Raw genomic sequence first — 23,957 nt, 5'->3', positions numbered from 1 at the left:
TGCCGACACGACCGTCGGCAGGACACAGCTGTCGCAGGAAATCGCTAGACCAAAACTGGTGTCGCGTCGGCCTAGTGCGATTGTGCCTAAACCCATATAAACTGTTCCAAAGCGCGAAAGCGGGACTGCAACATCGGCCATAGTATATTCTGGATGGATGGATGCATGCAAGCTATGAACGCCCCCTTTGGAACGGCGCGATGGGTTGCACCACCAAGCGCTTGTTTACATTGCGTAATGTCCTACCTATGTTACAAAAAAAAAAAAACACGACGAATTCCCATCAACAAACTTTCTGAATCCCTATTGGGAACTTTGGTTTTGTGCGCCTCTATTGTTTATCGTTTCCCCAGTTTTCTTCCACCAATCCTATAATCACCTCCTCATTTGCAGTGGCTCCCCTAGCGGCAGCTGGCGACACCCGCACATGTTGTCCCTATAGCGAAGTTGGCCTGAGAAGTATCGAATCGCTCTGGTGCAAATGAGTAGATGGCACCAGCCGTTTGTGCCCCTTAATCTACCACGGAAGAGCTTGCATCCACCGAGCGAGTTCCCTTGCTTCGTCTTAAATCTACCTACCTTCTCCTGTCGCGTCAATGTAATTCGCCTTCCTAGCGCATTATCGCCATTTACACGAATGCGATGCACTAGAAATGCGATGCGACGCGCCCTTTGTCGCATTCATGCTAACGCTGCCAACATAGAGCTTTAAATTAGGGGACGCAAGCGGCTTGCGTACGCAAGAACTAGGTACTACGGTACTACGCATGCGCAGGCCGCGACGTAGGGGCCTGCGCAGGCGCAGTACCATCACCCCTAGTCTCACCCCTAGTCCTTGCTTGCGTAAGCCGCTTGTGTCCTCTAATCTAAAACTCCCTAATGCCTCCGTTATCTTACAAGCAAGATAGCAATCGCGAAGCAGACCAAACGAAGTGCACGAAGGCGCATGGGCCAACTTACCTCCACTTGGACTCGTAAGTTTGGCTGCCGGCAGAGGAAGGGAAAGAAAAAAAAAAGAAACAAACGGACCATGTAGTCCAGAAAAAAAGAAAATCTAATATTTTGCGAATGTCTGAGTAAGCTTGTAGAGTTAAATCTCAAGAATAGCACAAGGTTGGACAAATACAGCACACGCAAGTATTTTTTACATTTCACTCGCTGCAACCATGCAGCTACGAACATACAAGGGCAAGCCAATCTTTGACGGCGAACATCAGCAAGTTACCCCGTGCGGCACGAGCTACTTGTTCAGCTTACAGACACTTACTTTTGCAACGAAGCACTGCAAACCTGCCTCGTTCGAGAACAGCCGCCAGACAGTTATTCTCAAACACACTCGTCCAACTACGGGAAATTGGTGAACGTTTGTGAAGAAGACATAAGTTCAAAATTCTATTTTCGACTACAAAGTTTACGTGGAAATCAAATTGCTTTCTTTTTTTCTTTGAAGGACTGTTCAATAAAACGTTTTTCTACGTGCATAGTTCTTCTGGTTGCTATTTTCTCTTTTTTTCCTTTGAAAATAATCTCATTTAGTGACTGACGTACTTGACAAATATCCTGTTGCGATGGTTGAGACATCGCTCTGAAATACACTACAATGTCTATATTACTGTACAAGCACCAAAATAAGCGATGCAATTATTTCTTGCGAAAGAGTGGAAAGTGAAACACGAGAGAAAGATAAGAATCTTTACAACCGCACTCTAAATCCTGTTTCGCATACGATCGACTTGAATCCTTTAAAAAAGTATTAAAGGACTCTGGTTCAAAAGTGTAACTGGCACCAGAGTCCTTTAATACTTGCGGTAAATATTTGCAAAATAAGAACCTACGGAAAGGAACTAATGAGTGTATGTGAAACGAGATCAAGTGCGTGAACACTACACTGTGGGAAAAAAAGGAACACAGCAAAAATTTCACTATTTTGCAAGAGCAACAAACTCACTCCTTCGGATGGTTACGCACGATGTGGATGATCCTGCCCGGTGGGTAGAGCGGCTGGTGGGCAGTGAGGGCTATGGTGGCGTCACTGGGGTGACTGGTGACGTCACGGTTCGCTAACGTCGGACCTTCAGATCCGTCAAAGTCCACCTCGTCCGGACAGCAACATAAAACGCCGCCTAGGATGATTTTCCACTAGAATATACAAAAAAGCACACACAAAGGTGATAGGAGGAACATGAACAGAAGACCTCGTAATCATTGATCGCCTAGAGATTATGGTAGTGTGCCTGCTGAGCGTAAGGTCAAGGGCTCGATTCCCGGTCACGGCGGCCGCATTTCGAGAGGGGCCGAATTTGATTAAAAAAAATCACGTTGCGATGTGGTGCAGGTACGCGCTGAGACCAAAAGTACATGGACGCAATCGAATTCATGAACTGCCACGTGCATACAACATAGATGAACGTCAGGGCCATTAACACCCGTCCAGTGTGCGTATTAACGTGCTCAGTCGTCTGGCTTCCCTGTCGCACTCTGTTCCCTCAAGTTGAGATAATTGATTGCAAATATAAGCTTAATACCTTATCGATTACTCGCTCATTTGGGTTCACTCAAACACACGCAGCGCAGTGCATGTGTGTGTGTTTCTCCAACTTCTATACCAACACACCCAGTCTTCAACCGTCAAAGCGATGTTACTGCGACAGTGAAAAGTGCAGCGGCATCGCACTACGGTCATGTATATCTTGCAGGCCAGTCATTGGCGTATTGTTACTCCATCAAGGCAATCGTCTAGCCGTTACTCCATACTCTCTTTCTTTTTTTATTGATATGATATAAGGAAATGTTGGCGCACAATTTAGGCGCCGGCTACTCCTTATCTCTTGAGTGGTTCCGTCATACATCATACAGGGTTCAATACAACATATCAAATACTCTTTTCACACAAGCACCAGTACTTATCACGCAACGTTTCCACAGGAAGACTATCACGTAAGGAACACATGGTATATACAATATACAAAGCAAAAGTCTCCACAGTTATATAAATAAAACTCTCAAAAGTACAAACGTTACTGTCGCCTAATAACACATTGTCTAGTCAACGGGTGGTACATACATCGTGTAAATGCATTATCACAAACAGTCACAACAGAACAGTCAACAAAACATAATTCACTTCATTACAGAATGTGCAGCGCGATATTTCTTACGACCCGTAATCACGAAGCCAGCCGTCGAAGGGAAGTCAGAAACAACTGTAGCGCTCCTACTCTCAGTTCCTAATGAGGAGCACCAGGTAAGAGCGAATACGAATGCATTAGTGGCAAGGGCCGACGGAAAATGAAAAAGTTGGGCAGCATGTTACACTCTTGCAACACGTGATGGCGAAAGCCAGCTGCACACAAGTGGTAGTGCATTAAGTTATACGATCCGAGGGGACATACTTCTTGCAAGACTTAACGAGCCACAGTGTGAAGTAAACGTCTGGCGCTGTTGGTTGACCTCTCCAACGACCCCATGCGAGCACCTATTGCACTAGCCAAAGGTTCTTTCGATATTTCTTTCGTTCTCTCTTTCTTTCAGTCTTTGGTTCTTTATTACTGTGTTCTTTCGCTCGTTCTTCCTTTCGTTCTTTCTTTCTTCGGTTCTTCATTTATATTCAGCCATGGCTTCTGTGTTTACTTTCTTGCTTGCTTCAGTCTCACGTTTATTTTCCTTCTCTTATATTAAATGATTCTGATTTTCTTCTACGTTGTACATTAGCATGCACTTGCATGCTAATGGCAGATACATTCTCTTCTCCAAAAACGAAATGGAGACTCTGGGAAACAGGGTCCTACCGCACTCCCAGCCGTATCTCAACACGTTCCTGTGTAATTTAAGCCTATACAGTTTCGAAGCAACGAAACAGAAAGATGAAATAACTTGGGTAACGCCTGTGCCGAAAATTTCTTTGATGCTACATTACTATTGCTTCTTTCAAATACTAAGGCCGCCTTTGTTTCGGCGACTCTTGTCGGAGACCGCGAGTGCTGTGCTATATATATTCGGAGTTGTAATGAAATCTCGACGAAGGAGACGCTCTATGCGTCAATGACCAGTCATCACGGCGGTATCTGATAGCCGAATTCTTCGTTACCGAGAAAAGCAGACGACGAGGCAAGAGGGAGAGAGAGAATGTGTGTGCGTGAGAGGTAAAGTGTGAAAGAAAAAGAATATATATATATATATACATATATAGTTGGAAAGCGAGAATTTTTCGCTGCTGTATGCTTATTTACGGAACTCGACGTTGCTCAAACAAATGTAATGTCGGCGTTTCGGCCGGTAACCCGACTCTTGATAAAGGCCGGTCCCAGGCTGAAATGTTGGAAAAAAATTTGTTGTTAAACGCGCTTTCTTTGCTTCAATAATAATAATAAGCACCCCCCCCCCATATATATATATATATATATATATATATATATATATATATTGAGAGAGAGAGAGGTACGAGTTCTATCACGTTGCCAGCATCTGACGAAGGCGGCTAACCAAGAGCTTTGACTTTTGTTGCGAATTTTTCCTAACTCTAATGGGAACTGCAGAAGGGCCTTGGTTTGAGAATCTTTGCTCGCCGCATTAGCATGGTCGTAGTGAGAAGCTTTGCACCTTGAGATTGATGGTGACGCTGTCGCAGGGCCGTGCCTTGATTTATGAAGTGGATCAGAAAAATCGTTGGCGCATACACCGCCCTCTCAAAGTCCATCGGTCCTTCCGATATTGTGCGGCTAACTTAGCACTTAACAACGAATCTATATCATCCGTGCCTGGCGATACTGGTCTTCCATGACCAGCGGTAGTAAAAAAAGAAGCAAGAGCCATTATTCTGGGAAGACAAGAAAAGGACTGGAATCAGAGTTCCTCGGACCATGGCAATATCGCGGAGAAATTTGCGTAACCTCGAGAGATTGAATGTGTGATAAAATGCAGACTGCCTTTTTACGTGGTAAATCACTGCGCCTTAAGTTTCTTCAAAGAAAACCGATACTTAATCTTCCCTGAAGAAAGAAAGCGAAACAGAGTAATAAAATGAATGAGCTGCCTCTTTGTTATATCGAGATTCTACAAAATCAATTTGAACTTCGGACTTTCGAAAGAAGGATAGGTGCACCATTACAATATTTCTCATCCCTTCTGGCGTGATATTCTCAACTGAAATACTACAGTCGATTTTAGAGAGAAGCGGTGGCCACAAATGTCGTATTTATTCATATAGTGTTTTATCTTTTTGTATTATCTGCGAAATATGGAAAGTTTAGCAACAGAAGGGGTTCTCTGTCTAAAGACCTTATCTAAGAAAAACAAAGAAGGAAAGTAAGCGGTGATAAAATAATCAAACACGGTCAAAACACGTCCATAAAGAAATAACAAAAGAAAAAAACTAGCATAGCAAGTCTATGAATTACGTAAAACATACAGGGAAGAAAACAATAGGATATAGATGTTTCAAGAACAGCTGAAACTTGAACAGGTCATGGGAACATGGAAAATTTAGAAAAAGATACACTTATACTTTTAGAGAATTGATAAGGTCACTGTCCTCGAAACAGTCCCGTAGATCCTTGAGAGATAACATCTGCATGTCGGGGCACTACCAGGGCCCAAGCACTTCCTTGTTCTTTCATTTTTCCTTTCTTTTTGCAGAGAGGAATGGCGCTTAGCCAATGTGCTCATGCGGCTGCGTAAGATCTCTCGCCGTTGGCCATGCTGTGCACACTAACTGAGAACAGTGCTCAACAGAAATCTCCGCCGTGCTACTCTATCCGCGCTCAGATAATGCATCCTTATCGTTTCGTGTTCATTTTCGTTTATTACCACTCGTAAGGAGCAAAAGAATTTCGGAGAGAAGTGGTAGAATTCGGAAACACAGCAACAGGACAAAGCTCCTGGGTTATGCAATGTAAGCGACCTACTATAGTTCCCCAGCACGAAGAATATCTACAGCACGGAAGCGAATTATCCGGAGAAGCGAGTTATCCGGGGAAGCGATTCCAAGTCCACCCGAGTCGGTGGGCAGGGCGAGTACTTTTCTTTCTCACGATGCAAGATGCAGGGCACGTATAGGCTACGTCGAGGTGTTTAAGCGGTGTAGGACCGCGTCTTATCCGTGATCGATCGTGACGTCTACGGGGAAAATTCGGTCAATGACTAAAAGGAAAGATACCAACCGTTTGGACTGCGTCAGCAGTTCAAAACTTCTCGTACATGTTTTCAAATTGCAAGGTGCAGACGATGTGACACTTGACGCTAGGGAGGCTTCGCTCCGTACAATAATTCACAGGCCCTGCTTATCAATATATATATATATAGCAGCAGTTCAATGAGCACGTATTTCGTTTCCGATTTCTTTTTTTTTTTAACAGAACGTTAGCGCCTCTTTCACAACACGGTAATGAGATGGTCCAGCTTGTACATCAAGGACGCGCAGCTCGGGGCGGTAATGTGGCGCCGCGTTGAATAAGCATGTCGCAAGGGGCATCGAAAGTCGAGGAGACGAGATAATTAAAATTAAATAAACTGCGACGTTGTACGCATCGAACCGGAGGCACGCCGTAGCGAGGAACATCGAAACGCGGCAGGAGTCGAACCCGGAACCTGTAGACCTCAACAACGCAACGCCACAACCACTTAGCTTGCGCCGGCAGGTGACACACGAGAAACAAAACGAAACAAAGCCCAAAACATTTCACGCGTCCTGCGATTTCTTTTTTTGTGTGTGTGTGTGCGTGCGTGCGTGCTTGGTTGTCAGCGCTGAAGCCTTCCATACATGACGCGTATCTAACTTGACAGGCTTTACACAAAACGCATATTTACTATACGTAAGCGTCGCATTCGCCCTGTCTCAGCTGATCACATGCGTCAATATTGTTCGTGCGCTGCGATACGCTGGAGCGATCGACTGCTTCGGTGGGAGTCCAAGAAGCTATCGATTAATCATTATCACGGGTCCGATGGGTCTAGAATTACATTTCAGGGTTGCTGACCCAGAACGGTAAGCAACTGGCTTATGCTAATGGTCTGAGCAAAGTACTGAAAAACAAAGAAAAGGAAAGGCGTATGCATTAAAGCCGAATTTCTTGTTCGGTTAGCCTACAAACGTAACCTAACATTTGTACTTTTCCTGTACAACCACCACACATAACTCTCATTCGTAGAGCGAGGTGCAAGGTCACTTTCTTCCTCCTAGGCAAGCACAACCTGGATGAGACGTGCACAGACCGACGACACCCATTCGCACTCATAGTGTGGCCTAATCATTACGTCACATAGACTCTGCCTTGGACATCGATTCCAACGGCGTTGACGAATGAATGAATGAATGAATGAATGAATGAATGAATTGCATTCAAGGGACAAGAATACGCGAGACACAAGGCACATACCTTGGGGTCGGTGCTCCTTTTAATAGCATTGATGAGATCCGTGCGCAGGGCCTCCATCTGGTGCAGTCCTATTCTGGGCACGACGTCTTTGCCCAGCACCACGGACGTGATGAATGTCTTGCTGTACTCGACCGCGGGGAGGCTGAGGGTGTGTGTGCGAGAGAGAGAGAGAGAGAGAGAAGAAGAAGGTTCAGGGGGAGGAGGGGGGAGGTGGAGGGGGGGGGGCAGGGTGCGATAAACAGAGCGCGCGAGAGGCGACGCAACGAGACGCAAACAGAGACCGTCGGCGGCAACAGAGGCCACGGCACGGCACCGAAAAAGGAACGCCGCCATGCTTGCTGGGGATCGAGACACAGATGGTGTGAGGGCCCGTAGAAAGACGCGGTGTACTTTCGGTCTTTGGTCTCGCGCCGCGACCAGAGGTCGGAACATGCTGTGCAACGTCCCGGGAGCGATTCACAGACGGAGTCGCGGCGCGGGATTCTAAATGCGGTTTGACTACGCTGGCGATTGGACCCGGCCAGACGGCAACTCTGGCGTGAACGACGCCGCCGGGGCTGAGTCGGCTAGCAGTTCCGGTTCTTGAGCTGAGTGAGAAAGTACGCGTAAATAGAAACGAAACTCACCCCCCCCCCCCCCCCGTCCCATATAGCTCAGCTTACACTGACAAAGTGTATTCTTTGAGAACCCCGTTTTCGTTCCCACAATCGCGGCTTAGTGGCTTAGCGTTGCGCGCGCTGCTAAGCACGAAGTCGCGGGTTCGGCACCGAGCGCGGCGGCCGCGTTTCTACGAGGGGGGCGAAATGCGAAAGCGCTCGTGTGGCGTGGGACGGGTACAAGTTAAAGATGCCGAGGTGGTCAAAATTATCCTGAATTACCCTAACGATTCAGGAAGTGAGACAGACATCCCGAACCTAAGTAGGCAAGACTCTTTTGCGCTTTAACATTAGAACAGAACATATAATTACGCTCACTGAAACACACGCACAAAAATTCAAAAGAGGGTTAAGAAAAGAAGGTTAAGATAAGAAGAGGCTTGCCGGACACAGCATCAATAAAAAAAAATTCAGCCTCACTGCCTGCGACAAGCACGTTAGCCTCAGCGTTTACTGTGCATGCGTGAGGTATTGTGAATCGAACAGCTCTGTTTCGAGCCGATCGGGAAATTAATTTTCGAAACCTTGGCCTATCCGATTACGGCCGAATATGCGGCGTTATTATGGTTATACATTGTGGTTAAGCTTGTACATTTATCTTTAGGTTCAAGTTTATTCTCTTTTTCAATTTCATACACACCATCCAAACATACATCGCCACATCAGGAGGGAGGATAAAGGCTGTGTATGCCTGGCGAGGCCTACACAGCCAAGTATTCTATTCTGTGCGGAAAAAAAGTAACTATTCGAAGACATCTAAAAGATTACGGATAGTTTAACTTCGAAGGTGTATACGGTGCATAGGTTGAACGCTGTTAATAAGAAAGTGAAACCAGCCTCAGTGAGAACAAGAAGAGCGCACTCACCTGAGGAGCCCACCAGGTGGCGCGTACGCGTAGCACAGCAGGTTGGGAAAGTCCTGTTTGAGCAGGATGGCCAATATGGCGGCCGCCCCAGCCCCTAGAGAGTGGCCCACCAGAACAAGGTCGTACTGGGTCGTGCCTTTGTCCTGCAAAGTACACAGCAGCAGTTCAAGATCAAGAGGCCGACCAAAATTTGACCAACTTGGCTAGCTTTTAAAAGAACCATTACTTAGAGAAAACGTTAGTGCCCCATATTTAATAATTTCATATGAACATACAGGGCCGTATATATCCCACATAAAAGCCCTGATGTGCCCACATATCATCTGGGGCCTGTAGAAAAAGTCGCGTCATGTCTCATGTTTCATATGAGGCATGTCTCGTATGGTATATGGCAACATAATAGTTTCTACTTGGTATATCCCCATATTTTTACGTAGGATTATTATATTTAGGACATTAAGGTTACGCTAACGCTGTCTACGCCAGGAAAAAAAAACCTAAAAGAGATCGTGCAGATTCCACGCAATATAAGAATAGGTGTTATGCAAAGCATTTTTTTGCAGGTAGCTGGCTGTCGAACATCGTTTGGAATTTCGCAGCCTGTTACCAGAGGAAGCTGCTACATGCTCGTGGTAAGCGAGAAATTGCGTGCGTGGCGCGAGTGTTTCCGCGACGAAACGACAACGAAGATGGCTGAACGACGACGAGAATGGCACGACGACCGACTTATCATGCGCTATCGAAGAAGCGCTATAACCTGTTTCGTTACAAACTGGGCCGATCCCGAAGGTGGAGAACTGGATGAACGGGGCCGATCCCAAAGGCGACACAATCTCTCGACCGAAGGAAGGTGGTAAGATTGTTACCCATTCTTGCCACGAATGCGGCTGAGCCCAATAGCGATGCGGGGGGGGGGGGGGGGGCGGGGGGTGAGGAGGGGGCACCCGGTTCTTGTGCTGGGACGTCCCCATTCGAAACTCTGCATCGGACACGTGATTTTTTTTTTCGCTGGGCAACAGCTAGTGTGAGGCCTTTTAGTAAAGTGGGGGCAAGCAGCAGAGAAAGTTCCGCATCAACAGAGTTTCACTCTCGGTTCCATCCCCGCCCGAACTTCACTCTTGCGACAGGGCGACTGAAAGCGAAATGTCACCCACTACCGACCCTGCATTGCTCGCGGGGCACACAATGGTGTTGTATTTATATGTTGTCGCTGTTTGAAGATGAGCACTATTACCTAGACTCTTCATTTTGCCAATTTGCGTTGTTTTATTTTTTATCCGTGTTTGTTGTTTTGAATATTTTCGCATATATAAGAAAATAGGTAGTTGTTAGCTGCTCACCCCTTATGTAAAACCCAACTTTCTCAGGTGTTTGAGGTACTGTAATTATGTGTGTAAGTAAGCAGGTAACTAAACAAATAAATCAGTCAATCCAAGCCCCTTAAGAATAATCCATGTAATGCTCAAAGCATAGCTTTGAGCCTCACAGTAGAGTGACAGTGAGAAGGTCTTTGTTCCCCGTAGTTAAAGAATAGATCACGACGTAAAGCATGTATATGCCGGGTATATTGATCCTCTTCATTTATTTTAAAACAATACAAAAATATTAAAAAATCCTGTGGCAGATAGAACACTCATAGGCCTTAAAGGGACTGACAATTGGCCAGGATGTGTTGCGAGGTGTTGATGGAAATGAAATGAGCATGCTTTATAGTGACAGAATCCAAACCTGCTGTTTGCAATTTAAGCAGGAAATATAATTTTAATTTGGCAAGGAGTTTCAGAAACCAGTAAGTGGCGCAGCCCAGCGGTGAAATATTGGTACTCCAGATGTGGTATATCATATTACTGCACGCAAGTCGACTGTAATTAAGTGCAGCAAGCTCGTTGCTTCAAATTGCGATTGCTTAAATTGCATGCATGTTCTTTTTATTGCGGCAGCTGTTATATGGACATTACAGGCACATTTCTAGCGTCGCTGCCGCTATCACCGTGACGTTCTCTATAAATAACAAGGGCAATAACATCGTCGCGGCGATCCCTATGTTGCATGTGCAAGTGAAATCGTGCGAGGTTGATCCGACGATGGCGGCTCAATGTCGCGTGTGCGAGGGAGGAAAGCGAGGAGGAAGCGCGCCGTCTACCGTCGCGCGCAGGGCACCGGGTGGACGGGAGGTAGGAGGACGGAGTTCTACACCGGTGGCTGCGGCGTATGGTGCGGCCGCGCGGCCCTTGTCTTGAAAGCGACGGCGGCCGCCAGAGTGCGCGCCGGGTGCTGATAGCTCCCTGTGCGCTGTGTTCTCGACGCTTAGTTCGCGTTGAAGCGAGAGGTAGCAGGAAGGTGAATTCGCTCGCTGCTGCTGCTGCCGTGCTTCCTCACTCCAGCGTTTTGGCAGCGAGTTTCCACGGTCATCCAGTGAGACGTGTTCATGTTTGCTTGCGCGCGCCTGGCGCCATGCCTGTTAATTTAGTAGTAAGCGAATGTTTACATGTTTATATGGCTGAGAAAATTATTGTATTCACTTTGTATAGCGGTCTACTATTTTCCTATCGCAATCGATGCTCATCCTTTCGGGCGATATTGAGATTTCTTTTTTCTTCTTTTCGAAATAACAGAAATGGTATAGCCGTGAGAATAATTGTGAACATAAGCAGAAGGAGCTTGGTATTTGTTTTTGTCTCTCCACTTCGTTGGAGTGTAAAGCAATGTAGTCTTCTTTCTAAATCGTGTCGTCATTTCTGAGATTGGCGTTGGATATTTCATTCCTTCGTTAATTAGGTTTCGTTGCGAATTTCTCTCTGAATTATTCATAAGGGTATGCAGTACATTTCAACTTTTTTTCCTTCTTCCGTTATTATGTGTCAGGGTCATAATGGCATGCGCGTTGCTTTATATTTTTCACTTTGCGAAACCCTCTAAAAACATCCTGCTAATCTCAACCTCGTTAGCGTACCGTACGCTGCACGATTTTGTGAGCTTTTGAGTGGGGAAAAAAAAGAAAATTAGAAATAAATCGGTTCACGAGGCTTAACAGCGTCTCGCTGAGGAACATCAAAATCACATCTAAGCACTTTGAAGCCGTGAACGTTCATTATCTCGCCTAATTTAAACAGAGCGTCCCAGGACCGCGGCAGAAGCCATGGCTTTTTAAACACTGGCTTTGACCGTTCTCGAGTAGCGTGGACGGGTCAGCGATGTCGTTTCGTCATCTTAGCTTCATCATTCTTGGTTTAGGCTTCATTCATTCATTCGTTCATCATTCTTGGTTTAGGGGCGAGTTTTTGTCACGATATTATCCCTTGTTCTTTGTTTGGGTGTTTCCTTTTCTTTTCTTTCCTCCGTTGTAAAGAAGAATATCTTCGTAAGATGAGCTCTGCAGGAGCACGACGTAATCAGGAGCGGAGTCGGTTAAGTAAATTTGCTCGTTAATCTGCGAGTGATCGATGTCAGCCCGTTACAAAAATTTATGTCACAAGTCCGTAAAAGTACACTCCATAAAAACACCTGCACTCCACAGCAATGGCGGTCCTCAGACTGCCTGTAGGACTTCCTGTTTGACTTGGAGTTTATGGACCACAAGTCAAAGGGAAGGACTACCTACACTATGTAGATAGTCTATGTACACTACACTAGTGCAGATAGAGCAGCTTCACAGACCATCTAGACTGGAAAAATAATTACCCAGAATAAGGGAAAACATTTTGGCAGCCCTACTTCGAAGCCTTTGACAATTGTGGTGAACACCGAGACGCATCACACCGCCTAGTCATGGCTGGCTTTGTGCACGGGTTGTATGACGTAACTCGAGACATAGTCCGCACGGCCGCCAATAGCAGAACGTTATTATCGCGAGCAAATTGTTGCATTTCTTTTTCTTGCGTTCCTCGCCGGTCTGTCCCGTCCTCTTTGTTCACGTTCACGGCGACCTTGACACCATGCCGATACGGCGCCGAGGGCTTGTGAAAATTAATAGAATGATGACCGTCAAGGTGATGTCTGGTATTTTACAGTCTAGAAGCATTACATTATACAAGAGACTAATAAATTTCCATTAGCTTTCTCTACAAGCATTAAACCTTTTAGCGATCTCGTAGCCTTACTGTATCTACTGTATAGAGGTAAAATAAGGCATCTGCTTTTTCGGGAGGCCTCAATTCAATTTGCTTTAATTATCATTTAGTTGATTTTATCTACATTCACTAAATACTACAGCTGTTTTTGCGAAACATAACATTCATGCCATAAAATTAATGTATTGATTGATTGATCTATTCAAATGTGGATACAATAGGAAGTTTCGGCAACTTTATCATTGCCAGCTCTCCGGAAGCAACGCTCTGCTAAATGATATCAAATAATGATAACAGCAAGTGAGGATTCCAGCAATAAAGGAGCTCTCGCCAAACGACACAAAATCCTTTCCTTGCACACTCACCAGGCTGTAGTTGAAGGCTTGCGACAGAATCCCTTCGTCCACCAGCTTTCGCTTGATGTACTCGGCCGCCTGAACCATGCCCTGTAATGACACAATATGTGATACTTTCCCGAATAAAGTTGTTTCCACCTCCTCCTCCCGGAATGGGCATATGACACTGCGACACACATGGATATGGAAGCCTTAAAATGTGTTCAGGCATGCGCCGCACGTTAGATGTGCGGCGCATGTTATGTTATGCGGCGCACGTGTATTGAGCAGGATGGCCAATGTGGCCATCCTGCTCAAACAGGACTATTATTCCATTGACAAACATATTGCCTTGGTTCTCACGAAACCACTGCGTCGATGTGTTCCATTAGATGCGTCCACCTTATTCGCTGTTGGCATTTCGACGTAGCCAATGAGCGGTGTTGTGTATAGGCGTAAACAGCGTGCGATATGATATCTGAGACCTGTACAGTAAACATTTGTAGACGTCGCACTTAGCTGTATATAGCATTTTACAAAACGCATTAATGTCGATTTGCTTCACACAAAATCAACCATGCGCGTTGGAGCTGCATAGGATTTGTTTAGTACGTAGTGGCACGGGATTACGAAAAGTCATGTTGCGCAATTCAAGAGTTTCTTGTGGCGAGGGGACAGAAATAGAATTCGAGAATTATTGACGTGCCGAAATCAGCTTTCAGCAGATTATCCACTTTTCTCGTAAGTGCTGCAACTAGAGCAAATTGCACGGTTCAATGTTAAAGGGACAATAAAGGCAAATACTAAGTCTACGCAGAGTATTCCAACACCACTCCGGAAATTCCAGAACGATAGTTTTGTGCCAAGAAAGGACAGCTCACGAGAAAATCTAATCTGAAACGTCTAACATCTTTATCGCAATTCAAATCTCCCGCCACCCAACCGGGTAATGGTGACGTCACACACGCCATCACCGCCCTTTGCTGCCGTCGGTGAGCAAAACGGGGCACGACGGACAGCGATATGGCTTTTTCGCAGAGAACGCAAAGGCGCGGCCATGGAGTAGCCGAGCCAGGACAGAGCGGTGGATTCGCGGCTGCAGCTCCTTTTGCTGAAGTGGCACGGACCGTTCGGGCATCCCGGGACATGACATGAAAGTGGAATTCTCTACTACTTGCAGTTTGTGCGAGTTTTGCGAACCAGAAGAACCGGCGCACCACCACCCGATGACATAAATGCTGAAACGCAAAAGTGCGGGTGGCGCAGAGTCGGGCGAAAACGAAACCTTTCGACCACCCACGCCATTGTCACGGGTAAAGTCAATGAGTTCTTTCTAAAAAACTGAAGTAGAACTGGACAAGTAGCATTTTCTTTCGCCTTGTAATGCAATACAATGACGTCTTTATAACAAGCGGTTGAGTACTAGTGACAAAATGTAAACGAGCTGTGTCTTCCTCATCAGGCAAGTACTTGAATGTCCCTGAAGAATCCCTAATCCTGCATTTACCTAAATTTCTCCATTACTAAGGCTCTGTGCGCGATGTGCTCGCCTTAGAGATTCTCTAGCACTAATCCATCACTTACGCTTGACTTACCATATGCCTTTAGTGTCCCTTTAAGGCACCAACACTGGATGCTGCTAAGAATGTTTGTCCCATCAAAGTAACAGTCACTTTCAGATGTAAAAATAGCTTTATTATCCCCTTGTCATATGCTTGCGTTCAATTACCTCTGAAAGTGTTTGAAACCGAAAGCCATTGAAGCTGGCGTGTCTCCTTGGCTCCATCATGCGAGCTCGATGATTACAATGGTCATTATAAGCCAGCGTGTCACTGCAGTACCGGAATTGGGTTCTCAAACAAACGTTCGCATGCTCCGTACACTATTGCGTACACGTCGCTCACGTACGGGGTGTTATCGTGCACCATTCGGCGTGTTTGAAGTACGTAACGATTGTGTACGTTAAGAATTAGCATCAAACATGGCGGCACCCGCACCAACACCGTGCTTGAGCGCGGAATGTCGCGATAGTTGTGCTCTCACGATTGTTAGTCGCCAATAAATGGTGAATCAGGCTTTCGCTTCCTCTCAACTGAGCTGAAACGCTATAATTATGAGCGCATGGCGCGTGTGGTTTCTGAGATAGTTCGACGATTCTGGCCCCCGTAGGACTGATGGCACGCGTCGGCACAAAAACGGTGGGATGAGAAGGCCCGGATTGTGTTGGTTTGGGCATCTGTATAGTATATCTGCAGCGTTTTTCTTTATGTGACCGCAAGATGCGTGTGTGTGTGCGTGTGTGTGTGTGTGTGTGTGTGTGTGTGTGTGTGTGTGTGTGTGTGTGTGTGTGTGTGTGTGTGTGTGTGTGTGTGTGTGTGTGTGTGTGTGTGTGTGTGTGTGTGTGTGTGTGTGTGTGTGTGTGTGTGTGTGTGTGTGTGTGTGTGTGTGTGTGTGTGTGTGTGTGTGTGTGTGTGTGTGTGTGTGTGTGCGTGCACGTAGGAAGCGAAATAGCGAAATGTGCGCCGCACCTTGTGACCCAGCCAGTCTTCGTGCGGTGGATTGACAGGAAGGGGCTCGCCTTCGGCGTTCAGGTCCGTGAGCACGTCCTGTGAATGAAGACGAGACGACAAGCAAATTAGGTACTTTATCTGCAAGGAAGCACTGGTGGGTCATTCCAGATCATGGCCAGGACAGCAGTTACGCTGAGGCAGAACTGTAAATTATGTAACAGAAAGCGGTGGCCAGACAACATCGAGCGGCACTGTAGCACCCGATCTCATGCGGAAGAGAGCACGCGAGACTTAGGGGAAAGGGCACCTCATTTGGGGCAGCAAGACCCACAATATCAGCAGGCGCCTTCGGTAGGAACATAAAGGTCTCAAAACACTTTCTAGACCTCCTTGGGCAAAAGAAAACAGTGGAGTGGATTGAGCGAGGAGTGGATTCGTACGGTGGGCGGTCTAGAAGACCATCAACCGGCCTCCGACTCCCCCGTCAGAGTCAGGGCTGTTGCACCAGTTATAGAATACGGCTCCGGTTAGTAGCCTGTCTCTCTTCAACGATATATGCCGTTCACTTATCACCTACAAGGAACCCGCCAAAGCGTCATTTCTTCTGAATAAAACGCTTTGTCATCATTATCATGATATATTTGTAGACAGGAAGTACATCCGTGCACCAAATTCTGGACGTTCGGTAACTAGCAATAACTTCACGGGATTACCTCTAATTGTAGAAAACGGTAGTTTAACCAGTAGTATCTTAAGATTAATCTAATCGAATGCGCATATATAGACGGGCCCTACTGGTAAAAAAAAAATGGGTTTTGACCTCTCAACACCACTGGAATGCAGAAACTATTTTATGATCAAATCCACACAATGTAAAGATGGCCATTTGCCTACCAAGCACAAGGCATAGTTCGCGCTGAATTGCCAAACCAATTTGTCGAATGACCAATTTCTTAAACATCTTCGACCTATTACGAGAACCGGCTGATCCTCTCAGAGCAGTGTGCAGACACAACTGTTCAGCAGGAACACTCTAGTGTGCTTAAACTGGCGTGCCCACAGCGCTTTTTCTAGCAGCGAAAGGCCGAAGAACATTGAACCCGACTCCGCCACTGAGGAGATTGAGCGGAGCGTTGGCGGTGCGCCATTAGAGAGTTTTAGAATACCGCTTGTCGCCTTACGTACGTTAAACAAAAGAACCTTTGCTGGACGTTACAGTGCGCGTACCTTCAAGACTTCAATTTGCCGTTCGGGAACGCAAACACGAGGAAGGATTTACAAAATAGGGAGCCATCTGCTGTCTCGCGCCATATGCATCCAAGCCAAAACAATCCATTAGCGACGTTCCTGCTGTTGCTATGCAGACGCGTCTCATTAGGTCCATGGACGCCGGAATAGCCAAACGACGTCAGAAATTGGACGCGCTATGCGATCATAACTCAGTTTTCAAGTGAGTTTACAGGAAGCGAAAGCTCATTCTAACAGTTACTGGCAATCAGCGAGAGTGAGGGCGCAGCCATCACGAGAATTCACGAGCCATGGATGCCGCCATGTTCGACAACGCTATTTCTAAGCGGGCGTAAACATTAAGAACGTCAAACTCGCCAAATAACGTGCGTTATCGTAGCGCACGTCAACTACAGAAACCCAATAACGTTCGGAGCATGCACAGTGAGGACAACGCTATACTCTTTACGTACGTAATACGTTTTATGTTTGGTTGCAAACTATATTATAAAGCTGCCTAATATATAGTTGTTGAGAACCTAACCTCCGCATTCAGAAATGCGCTTTAACTGGGAGCTCATGCTTGAATTGATCAGGACATGGTCTGGCGTGAAGGCGTAGAACAAAGCACAATGAGCGCGTCTTAGGCGTGCTCACTCCAGGCGTGACACAGATCAAGTCGAGCATGGGCTTTGCATTCACGGAGGTGCATTTATGAATACGGGGCTAAAGAATACAGTACAAGCTGCGCCCACAAAAGCGCAGTGGACCTGCCCGCCACCTCTGAAAGAGAACCGAGCCACCCAGACGCCGATCACAGCTTAATGACCTAACGAGTCTTAACTGTCCAACAGCGGTAGAAATGAAGGCTACACTACCTGAATTTGGCATCCGAGCCGCAGTTCACGCTGTTACCGTAGCAGCGTTAATTGCACGCTAATTCCAAGTCTTTTCTATCTCTATTTCTCTCTCTTTGGGCAACGTGTGTGGGCTTACAGGCCAGGCTAAACCGTCGTTCAATTCAAGCATTGCCCCAGTCTTGTGTTCTTCTTTTTTTGATTGATAGGAGTTTAGATATCCTCGGAACCAGGCATAGGTCGGCAAACTCACCCGTGAGTCGACTCACTCAGACCCGACTGAGATCGACTCGTGAGTCTGAAAACAGCCCGCTTCAGTGAGGATTTTGGCTATCTTGAATTCGAGTGTGCCCCGCTCAGTAAAATTTCGGCGAATCTGAATCCGAGTGAGCCTGGCTGAATAAACTTTCAGTGAGTCCGAGTGAGGCCCTGAGCAAGAAACTTACTCTGTTAGTGAGTCTGAGTCAGTTCTGCTTATTTCGTCGAGCTAAAATTTAAAACATCGCTAAAGTATCGGCGACAGCACCAGGTGATGCAGCGCGCAGCGCACATCGCACGAGTGCATTAAAAAAAACATTGGGACTGACACTCCCTAGCGGGGAGTCGTCATACAGTGCGTAGCACCCTTTGGAATTACGTGTCAGGGCTTATACTCCCCTAGAAGCCGAGGCCGTCGTATTTAGAGATAAGCTACTCCAAAGAATACCACGAACGCTACGATTACCCTCCCCCCCCCTCCCGCCCAGTAGACTGAGTCTACCGCCAAAGTAGTGTTTGGTAAATTGAAGACGCTACACATGGTACATGCATAGAGTGCTATATTAGTATACAGTGCTTTATTAAATGCAGGTGATTTCTGCGAATTGTTTTTGTGCGTGGCTTAATTATGAAATGCAAAGTGTTCCGGACGCTGGCTTTACCCTATAAAGGCATCTGGCGTTTGCGTATCGAAACCATAACGGCACTTGGCGGTTTGTTTCGCAAAGCGAAGGAAAGCAACTGAAATGCACGTTGTCAGCCATAGATGGCGCCACTCACTTTTAGTTATACACATGCATTTTCACAAGCACAGATAAGGAGGCTACGGATTAAAACACACACACACACACACACACACACACACACAAACACACACACACACACACACACGCACTCGAGCCTAAGCGTCTACTCCGTGCTGTACCTGTTGTGTATTGAGGATAATGTCCGTCGTCTTCTTCCTCCGTCTCCAGTGGTTACAACAGACCTACACGTTCGCACCCTAACTCCACCGTTTGCGCAGAACGCACACAACAGTCTCGCCTGACTAAACTAAGCGGGCCCAACAGGTTTAGACGGACACCGTGCGCTAATTCGTAGCAACGTTTTCGCTGTGTCGTGTACGTGTACACATAACCACAGAGTCCAGGCGCAGGGACCACTCATCACGAAGCCACCGTCCGGCCTAGCTTTGCTGACCTATAAAAGTATAGCGCCCTGACAGCTCTCGATAAAGCGGACGCTCCAAAACTTCCTTGACGGGCTATAAAGTTCGATCGATCAACGCTTTCGCGGCGAGCGTGACAGGACCGCAATTCTGCAATTTCGAAACGATTGCCCGCGCGGCGAACGCTATGGCTAGCATACAGTACAATAACAAGCAGCCTATGTGAAATGAAAAAAAAAGTTTTATTGTTTACGCACTGCCGCCATGGTAATGTCAAGAAGGAAATGTCATATGAATCGGGACGCAAACATGAGGAGTGCCAGTCAGGGGAATTGCGCTTGCAATGGATCTTGACCTCCATGACGCTGAAAGTAGTTGGCTGATTCGCACACTAAGTGCAAAAATAAAGACAGACTGTATAGACACGTAGGCCAAAAACTACAGCTTGTTCTGGCGGCGACTGCTCCGTATATTTAAACAATGGAGGCTTTGTGACAAAACTAAAATTTTCTTCAACAGTCCTTCATAACAGAGGCACATAGGCATTAGATTACCCACGATAATCGCCAGTAGGATGATTATTTAACGATGTTTTACTAGTTGACTGTTTAGTAAATTGCTTGAGCGGCATTGTGTGATCTTGAATTGGCTTTTTTGCGTGCTTATAACTGCTACAAAAAAGCTGCGCTCGCATCTAGCGATTTTTTTTGTCAAGGTGTAACACATAAGTCAACAGGAATCCCAAAATACCGCGCACAGCAAGAAGAGCAGAATATGACAAGGCGCATTTATCGCACATATTCGTAGCATTCAGTAGCGTATGTCCACGGCTCACCTGAAGCGATAGCGTCCCCCGTACCGAGACCACGACTGTCCGCTTCTCATGGTCCACGGCTACGAAAAATGGCGTCTCACCGACCTACCGTGCAGATAAAACAGGCAAATAAAAAATATGTTACTCGCTGCGTAAGAAATAGCCGACAGATCAATGACATGAAGTGCAGACACGTAATAATCCAATTCTCGTGTACAGCTAATGTCCACAGTAGATACATTCTCTAATGCAACTAAGCCTCGTTTTTTTACTATTAAGTGTGCCAAGCAAAAAAGTGAGTTTGTTGGTTGCATACGGTGCAAACAAATCGGAAATCAGGTTGATCACTGCTGTTTAAATAGTGCGCGCTAATCGATGGTTTCCAAATCATGGCATCCATGAAATGTTTTCAACTCTGCAATTGCTTCCGGTACATGCAATTTGCAAAAGCAAGGCCTTCGAGATAACTTTCTGTTACTTGGAGGGAGCTGCTAGGTCGTGTATTGGGTCACTACCTGTTGGGTGCAGCGAGAGTTTGTGTGTCTCTCTCTCTTTCTTTTGGGGGGTGAGGAGAGGAGGGATCTTTGTACGGAAAGGATAAGTGGAGCTATTGTAGACGGAGGTGTTGCGCAAGCAAATCTACGGGACGCCAAGCCATTAGCTGCAGACTCTGAGATCCGTGTACGGCACTGTGTGCATGCTCAAACCATTCGTGCTTGTTTTATACACGATGTAGGACTCACACTTGTGCAAGTTGCATGACGGAAACTTGGGGAAGGTAGCTCGCAGGTGACTACACACACAAAAAGGAAGTTTGATACAATTGGTTGAATATTCGTTGCTTTCGTGACTCCCACTAGCAAAAAAAAAAAGATGGATCAACCAGCCAAACTTTGCATTTTTTCACTATCGCCGGGAATCGCCAATATTAAATCTCTTAACGCCGAGACTTGTCTGTTCAACACCATCCGCTAAACCGATTTTTAGCGTTGCGACATATGAGCTTCTCGTAACCCATTTAGAGTCAGGCGCCTCTGCAACCAAGCCATGTACAACGAAATGACCTGCATAACGAAGGGACACTTATGTCCCGGTTATATGGTGAACTGAGGCAATGCGCGAATTTACAACCACATGACCTGTGTAGAGGGCGATTTTCGAAGCCCCGAGCACTTCGTCATAAAGGCATTCGACTCGTGCAAAAGATTCACAGAGGCTGCACTCACGTCCACGTGGTATGTGACGTAGACGACCTCCATGTTGTGGTTGTCGACCATATGCTTGAGTGCTGCGTAGTTGCAGTAGCAGCAGTTGTCCTCCACGACGAGCGCCCGGTCTCGCTTTTTCTTGCGCGTTGGGAAGCAGCAACACCTAAACCGAAGCGAGGAGGGCAAAAATCAATTTTTAAAATGTTCACAGCAGGCACCGAAGGCAACAACTCTTGTATGGACATCCCGAGTGTCACGCTTGAAGCGGGAACTTCAAAGGTCCAAAACATCTTGATCAACATAAAATTAGTTTGAACTCGTAAAATTATGTTTGCTGAAGTAAATTTCTATTCACTCGGAGCAATAAAATCTTATTCCTAGCGGATGAAAGACATGCTAAACTTCCCTTTTTTGAAGTTCACGCCGAAATCGAATTGCCTGTACGTCAGTGTGACGTCACTGATCCCGAAGTATTGTCTTGGTATTTGGGCCATTTTGGCCCAAAACAAGAATACTCAAAACTCACTAGGTGTAACTTCTCGTTCCTTTTAAAATGCTGTATAATCCTCCTTTTCCTAGAAAAAAATAATTAACATTGACAAAAATCTGTGACATCACAGAGAGCTGGCACTGGAAAATGGGGGTTGTGTCGTTGCCCATCTTGACACGTATTGGCGTCTTGGAATTGTATCGTAATGGCATTGAAAAATAAAAAATTAAAAGAACAGATGAACATAATATTTCGAATTTAGCATTAATTTAACCTAACTTATCAGCAGATAAATGTCTACGCCTGCAAGGAGACAGCGAGGGTGCACAAGAACGGTGACCCGCGATGGCCGCTGACGTCTGATGACGTCACAACGCCCCACGCAGTCACGTGCGACCAGCTTTACCTGAGGCTCGGAAAGAGGTGGCAGCATCCGGTGCTCCCACGCGTCATCATGTACATAGGCCAGCCGTAGACACCCAGCGCGTAGTGCATGTAATGCGTGATGACCATGACCGCCTCGCAGACGTTCTGCCGATGATGCATGGGATGGAGAGGAATGCAGGAGTGAAAAAAAAGAAAACAAACAGAAAAACACGATTGAAAGTGTCGTCTACATGCGTGAAGTGTACAAAGCCCAGAAAGAACCGCCCGATTGGTTGCCGCTGTTCGATGAGTTGGCTAAATTCAAGCGATTTTAATTTCAGAGAGTCAGCATAAGCTAAGCTGATTCTCTTTTTAACAATGTATTCGCATGGCATTTCTGTAATCAGGAAATAAAGAAAGAAAAACGAAGAATAACACGAGTTGTCCAGCGCGAACCGATACTTCTGTGGCAGCGCTCAATTTATTACACCAGGAACTTTGATGAGCACGTTATACAAGTTCTGTAATTTCCCGTAACACGTCGAATTACCCCACACGCTCTTTCAACCACGCCCACGCGTACCACTTGACAATCCCAAATCCTCTTCCAATTTCTATTGCACCAGCTGTAACATTTCCCTCAAATAGTTTTCATCCACATGTGGAGCGGAAGTTTTGAAGAGGCACTACCGCGTCTACTCGCAATAACAACTTCATTGAAGAAAAAAAGCAAGGAAAAACACGCGGGATTTCGGAATGGATTAAGCTAAGGACAGGCATTTGCAACAACCATCCTCCAAACTTTTTCTTACTTTTCTCATACCTGCATCGCGCGTCGAAAAAAAGAATGCAAGCAACCAAAAAGAGAAACGTTCAAACAAAGCTCGCGGCATGGTGTGACGAAACTCACTAAACACGCCCAACTACAGCTATAGGATTATTCCTAACTTAAGAACTAAAATGTGTAGCTTACATGGGGCCTGCAGAGAGAAATTCCCGTGTCTGGCCCCTATGCCACGTCGCGCAATCCATTTCATCGTTTCACTCATGCGTTTTCCCGCATAATCCGCAAGATGCACGCACCATTTGATGCACGCAGAATCGAACAAAAACCCAGACTCGTATAGACATTAATGCTAATATAATTAAACTCGTATAAACAAGTAAACGTGCGCAGTTCCTATCAGCCTCGCTTCACGTTCATTTGTTGTCTTTAACCGCCTCCTCCTTTCCAGACGTTTTGCAAAAGCACCGCCATACATATCGAACGAGGACGTCGAGCGCTATAAAACGTTCTTATTTGAATACCCGCTTTTACTCCCTCGGGCCATTTCTGCCGCTCGAAAGGAACGGCGAAAAGACCACGCGACAAAGGTAAGTACGCACGGGGAATCGGGCAAGAACGAAGGGTCCCGCCATAACTCCTCTAGTTCCAACTGAATTACAACGACTTTTATGCGGAGACGGTAAGATGACAATAAGACGAGTTGAAAGGACGAACGCTAAGTGCCCGCTGAATTTTACTTACGAAAAAAAAAAATACAAACGGAGAAGAATGGCTTTCGAGAACACGAAGCCAGCAGGATTGTCAAAGAATAACAATATAGAAAACAAAACAAATTATGAGCAGTCTGCACAGAACAGACGCTCGATCAACGGCACGAAACACTGTGCCAGATAAGAATGAAGTAAAGCTACAACGCTCACCTGAATCGCGAGTCTTTGCTTCACGCGAATAAACTTCGGTGGGTAATCTGGC

The 23,957-nt window shown here is 46.1% G+C and overlaps 1 protein-coding gene across 3 annotated transcripts in view; it reads right to left on the bottom strand.

Annotated features, from left to right (window-relative positions):
• inaE (inactivation no afterpotential E) overlaps nt 1-23,957 on the bottom strand; it is a 195,928-nt gene that overhangs the window by 30,057 nt on the left and 141,914 nt on the right. For 2 of the 3 annotated variants that reach the window (XM_070527401.1, XM_070527399.1), the window contains exons 8-16: nt 22,239-22,363; nt 21,361-21,505; nt 20,156-20,239; nt 15,829-15,906; nt 13,331-13,411; nt 8,896-9,038; nt 7,374-7,515; nt 1,949-2,139; nt 961-984 (exon numbers count right to left, since the gene is read on the bottom strand). In XM_070527401.1, coding sequence (XP_070383502.1) covers nt 961-984; nt 1,949-2,139; nt 7,374-7,515; nt 8,896-9,038; nt 13,331-13,411; nt 15,829-15,906; nt 20,156-20,239; nt 21,361-21,505; nt 22,239-22,363 — 1,013 coding nt within the window. The remainder of the gene's footprint in view (nt 1-960; nt 985-1,948; nt 2,140-7,373; nt 7,516-8,895; nt 9,039-13,330; nt 13,412-15,828; nt 15,907-20,155; nt 20,240-21,360; nt 21,506-22,238; nt 22,364-23,957) is intronic. The other variant, XM_070527400.1, reaches the window with a different exon arrangement.

The sequence above is a fragment of the Dermacentor albipictus genome, chromosome 10 (genome assembly GCF_038994185.2).
Source record: "Dermacentor albipictus isolate Rhodes 1998 colony chromosome 10, USDA_Dalb.pri_finalv2, whole genome shotgun sequence".
NCBI lineage: Eukaryota > Metazoa > Arthropoda > Arachnida > Ixodida > Ixodidae > Dermacentor > Dermacentor albipictus.
This window is presented reverse-complemented; position numbering and strand designations above follow the sequence as displayed.